The sequence below is a fragment of the Eurypyga helias genome, unplaced genomic scaffold (assembly GCF_000690775.1).
Source record: "Eurypyga helias isolate BGI_N326 unplaced genomic scaffold, ASM69077v1 scaffold46504, whole genome shotgun sequence".
Classification (NCBI taxonomy): domain Eukaryota; kingdom Metazoa; phylum Chordata; class Aves; order Eurypygiformes; family Eurypygidae; genus Eurypyga; species Eurypyga helias.
The window spans coordinates 24562-29760 of NW_010245242.1; the positions used below are offsets into that span (position 1 = coordinate 24562).

The 5199-nt window shown below is 38.9% G+C and overlaps 1 protein-coding gene across 1 annotated transcript in view; it reads left to right on the forward strand.

The window, feature by feature from the left end:
• LOC104508390 (KAT8 regulatory NSL complex subunit 1-like protein) overlaps positions 1-5099 on the forward strand; it is a 23499-nt gene extending 18400 nt beyond the window's left edge. The window contains exons 3-4 of the mRNA XM_010149994.1: positions 2074-2271; positions 4974-5099. Of these exons, the coding sequence (XP_010148296.1) occupies positions 2074-2271; positions 4974-5099 (324 nt within the window). The remainder of the gene's footprint in view (positions 1-2073; positions 2272-4973) is intronic.
• The last annotated feature ends 100 nt before the right edge of the window (positions 5100-5199 follow it).

Here is a 5199-nt window from a genome sequence, read left to right on the forward strand (position 1 = left end):
ATATATATATATATTTGCAAAACAAAGCAATTCCATTTAAGAGGGAGGGAATTTATTCCCAAAACCTACTGGTTGTAACCCATTTAACTTATAATTCCTATAGAGTCAGTGTTAGTCTGAGTAGATTTTATATATATACATGTAAAATATATATATAATTCTTTACTCTTCTTCTTTTTTCTGTGCCTAGTCCATCTCTTCCTTTTCAAACAGTCTGTCAATTTTCTCCTTCTTTCCTGCTTTCCTCTTTCCGTGCTTGGTCAACAGGATTCTGCAACTTAAATTTCCAGTGGAAGCGGGAGTGCCCCCTGTTTTCACCGCTTTTCCTGCGTGTCTTCCTCTGACTTTTGTGTTTTAGACTTTTGTGATTTTTTTTTTTTTCCCCACTCTATGGTCATGACATGTGATTCTTTTACTAAAAAGATCTATAGCTTCTAAATTTTAAGAGTCTAAAACTGTTGAACTAGCTCATCCTCCTTTTGTGGCACACGAAAACTAGATCTATACTTGAATTTCCATGAACATCCTACCTACTTTGTAACTGCTGTTGGTCTAGAGATTGTAGCATGATACTGGATTCGTTTCCATCTGCTGCAAGTGGAAAAGCAGAGATGATGGGCTACTACCTGATAAGGAATGTGGAAAATCTAGTATTGCCTTGATGGAAATACAGAATGCCTGTGCCCCTTTTGGGCACAAAAGCAAGTTTTCAAAGTACCTATGGGTTTTTTTTTAGAGACTGTCTTTGTTCTCAGCCTTGAATTTAGAACTTGAACAGGGGAGTAAGCTAGAGACACAATGAGAACAGAGCAATTTCATGTTTCCTCCTAGTCTCCCCTTTGAAGTCTCTTTGAGACCTGTTTGCGTGTTTTAGGGCAAGTCGCTGCTGAGTCAGGAGTCAAGGTGCGAGTAAAACTACAGGATCCTTAATTTTCCACAGCCTAGGAGAAGTCTGTCTTTGTCAAAGAAATAATATAGGGGTTCCTTGTGTCCACATGGTGACAGTCTTCCTTGGGTTTAGTGGAATATTCTCACTAGAAGGAAAAAATTGAGGCAGTGTGATTGAATGGTCCCATTCTTCCAATATCTGCTTGATATCTGAGTAACAGCCGGTACTTAAAAGCAAGTAAGTTCTTTCCCTTTCCCTTTGGAAAAAGCTTGCAGAGGTTTGATAGCCTTTTCTGAGTATTAAATTTATTTGCTCAAGATAATGACAAATTAAGGGACTGTTTGAGGAACTGTTTCTGACTGTTACAGAGTTATTTTTGCTCATTTTGTTTGTTTTAAGTTGTTCAAACAAACGAACCGAGATGTTACCTAGGATTGTATTTGACACTTCTGTTTTTTAATGTCACGTGGAAAACACAACGAGGGTGCTCTTTTCCTAGTGCCATTTATGAAACTGTTACTGCCCTACCACACAAAGTTATATATTTATCTTATTAGTTGACATTCTAGACGATAGACCACACATGATACCACATTTGTGCAGATTGGCTTGAAAAGATTGCTAGAATATTTAGGATAGTTACTCCTGTAATTATGAAACTCTAAAAATGCTCACCTTAAAAAAAAAAATAACCAGCTATTAAGTTATAAAAGGCTTTTGTTTGGAATTGTATACACCTCTGCTACATAAAAAGTAACAACCTTGATGTTTTGCTTCGAAGATGGATAGAAATAAGAAAAACAGCATCTTAAAATGCCACCGTAAAACTTATTGGCTGCAGAGACCATACCCAACTTCAAACCAAAGGGTGGTTGTTTCTTACAGAAAAACCTCTTCTTCTATGAATTCCTGATTTGAATTTTGGCACAGATGTTTAAGCAATGGTGTAACACTAGAGTGCTTGGTGTTCTAAGGAATCGCATAAATGGTGCAGCTTTTAATTGACAAAAATACCTACTATTTCTATATTTTAACTGTTAACTGCTATTTAAAATCTAGTTTAAGTGCTCCAGAGAGTTACTGGGAGGATTTAAGGGGGATGTGCCAAGTTTGACTGCCCCTTAAAAATTATGTAAGAGGGTTAATCCGTTGTCAACCAACTGTGTTCAATTGCTGTTGTCTAGGGGATGGTGATCTTAGAAGAATTCCCATTTCCAAAAGACATTTTGAAGAAGCAAATACAATTGACAGACCAAGAAGCTTTATTAAACGCCACAGGGAATTCGCAAGCTGCCATTGAGAGACAGGATTCCTTGCCGGAGCATGACTTTGAAATGTCACCCAGCAGTCCTACCCTGCTTTTACGAAACATAGAAAACCAGGTAAAGTGAAATAAGAACTGGATGGTCGCTAGAGCCAAATGATTTACTTCAGAAACAGGGCAGGTTCCATGGTGATGACTTCCAAGAAGGAAGATATTTTGCAGTCCTGAGAGTGGGTGCTGATGAATTGAAGGACTTAAATAACTACATTGTACACCAGGATTACAAATTAACCTTTTATTTCTGACGTGTCCGTGTTACCGCTTTGTTTTCATCAAAGTGGCCACGTAACAACTTCTAATAGCTCTCCACCAACCTGCCTCTCCCTTGTAGTTAGGCCCAGTGCAGAGTAGCCACAGACGGTTTCAGGAAATTCTTAGGTGAGATGAAAGAGTACAGCTGAAGATGGAGGTATGTTGCACTTGGAACAAACACACAAACAAAAAGCCCCAGTGGAATGTAGTTGTTGGTCTGCCTTTTGAAGCGTCACAGGACTCCCGGTTCGGAGCTGAGGAATTCCAGGTACTTAACAGGCATAGCGTAGGTGTAGCTGCGAGCGGGTTCCCGTTCATGGCGTTCAAACCAGTCATTTCCAAGGTTAATTCCAGGAAATACGATATAGACTCCAACAGGGTTTTCTTTTGCTGGACAGTACATAAAGAATGTGGTAGGATCACATTGCTGAAGGAGATACAGGAAATTTGTTTTCGGGGTGAACTTATGCAGTTGGCGTAAAGCAAATCTGACAAAGCCAGTGTGGTGCATTAATGTGTTGTTTTGCTGCATAAATCCTTGGTCATATACACTGTTTTTTTTTTAATGGGGCAAAGGTAGCTTTAGGTACTAATGCCTGTTCCTGGATCTCTGTGCCAGTTTTTCTTATTTGAGAGTCCTACTTTCCTGTTCTTAAAATGCTTCCCCTTGATAGATCTTCTTCACAACAGACAGGAGTGAGGAAGCAACGAAACAGGAAATTTATATGTGCAGTGCTGACGATTGCACAAGGAAAACCAAAGACCGTCTGTAGAATGTGGTGAATTCCTGTCTTTAAGGGATTCCTTGAAGAACTAAATACACTTCTCAGTAAGACATTTGACAATTAAAGTAATAGTAGTGTGTTTCCTGGTCCCTAAGTTGCTATAAACAAAGGTCCAAGAACTTTGATGATCTAAAAATTACTTGGGAGTAAAGGCGTTCATTTAAAACATCTCGCAGATTACATCAGATTTCTTCCTTTTAGGCCACAAAAAGCTCTGGGGTTTGATTTGCTTTTTGACCCTCAGTTCTGTAAATCAACCTTGACTGTGAAGGTCTAAGTTTCTTCTTGTTAGTGCCAGGCGTAGCGATGCTGTAGGGTGAAGTCCATCCACAGATACTCCCACAGAATTCTTCAGTCCTATGGTAAAGCCTTTCTTTGTCAAAAATAATTCTACTTGTGAACAAAAAAGCCTGAGCCTGGCAATTTTTGTTAATAATGTTTTCAAATCCTTTTCATAGCTATGCAATGTTTTTAAAACATGTATATTTTTCCTTGTGTTTTGGAAGTCTGCCATTGTTTTGGTGTTGTTATATTCAGTAGAGACTTTTCTCCTTGCAGATTGAATTCTGTTGAGATTTTTAAATCAATCTGCTACATATTTTACTGGCATCTTGTTTGCTTTGTCCATTTATAATTGACTTGCTATTTCTGTGCTTTACTGTCCTTCCCTGAATATTTTATTCTGACATGAAATTTTTACCGGACTGCGTCACCTAAACATTAACAGGAAAGGCATGAGTTGTAATCAAATGGAAAATAATTCTTTCTGCCTCTTTCTGCATAAATGGTAGATGTAAAGAAAATGTACCGGGTAACCTTTAGCAAGTCTGGTTTTAAGCAGTCTCAGTTGTGAATGAAAATCCTACGAAATAATTTAAAAGTTTTTTAAAAACTGTATGCCATTTCAGATACATTTAATTTCTGTTTAGGGTGCAGCACACAGAATAGCCTTTAAGGTTTGACATTTAAAACAAGAAAATCATTGTGAAATGTTATCTGGAGTCGGTCCACAATTCATTGCTTTATAAGGAGCAATTCTCAGTCTTCACAAATCAGCTGCATTTGTTTGGGGCTGTTCTGAAAGGCTGGGGTTTGGTGGAGTGGGGGCTTCTTGTTGCTGTTTTTGAAGACACCGGAAGGTTTTAGTCGTCGTGTTTGTAGTCACAGCGGTCCTCCTGTCGCTACACTTCCTTTTGTAAAAACACCTTTGTCAAACTGCAGTGAGCAGTGAAGAGGATTCTTTTCACAAGAAAAATACTTGGAGTGAACAAAATGTACAGTGAGTAGATAGCAGCCTTGGGTTTTTTCCCCCTTGTTGAATGGCCAGTCAGCGGCTCTGGGCTGCAGCTGTTGCAACATCAGCTGTTGCGTGTTCTGGTTTCTTTTGCCTTTTTTAAAAACCTTTGGTTAAAATACTAAAATCACTAATGTGTTTTGTGTACTACTACTCACTCAAACGTATAAACAATGTCCTTGGCTGGTTGTTCAGAGTTGTGTTGGTATTTTGTGTTTGGTTGGGGTTTTTTTTTGTATAGTTGAATGTAATAATTGTGAAAGAAAAACCATGCCACTCTTGATTCTTCACCAGAAGTAACTAAATATGATTATTCCGTTATGTGTGTGACTGGAATCCTAAGCAGGAAAACAGCAAACACCGAGGACCTTTGAGCTGTTGAGTCTGTGTAAAAGTCTGACTACCTTTTATATTTTCATTTATTTCCAGAGTGCACAACTGAGTGAAATCATCAGCAGCCTGATTGCTCCACTCAATCTGCCTCCAGCTTCTTCGTCCCTTTCATCCGAGACCTGTAGGCGCAGGCAGCTGGTCAATGGCATCTCCTTCAGGTAGGTGACAGTACGGTAACAGTTTTTTGGAAGATAACTTCTGGTGAAGTTACATAGATGGAACTGATAACCGTTACACAAGTGCATGCCATCCAGAGGGACCT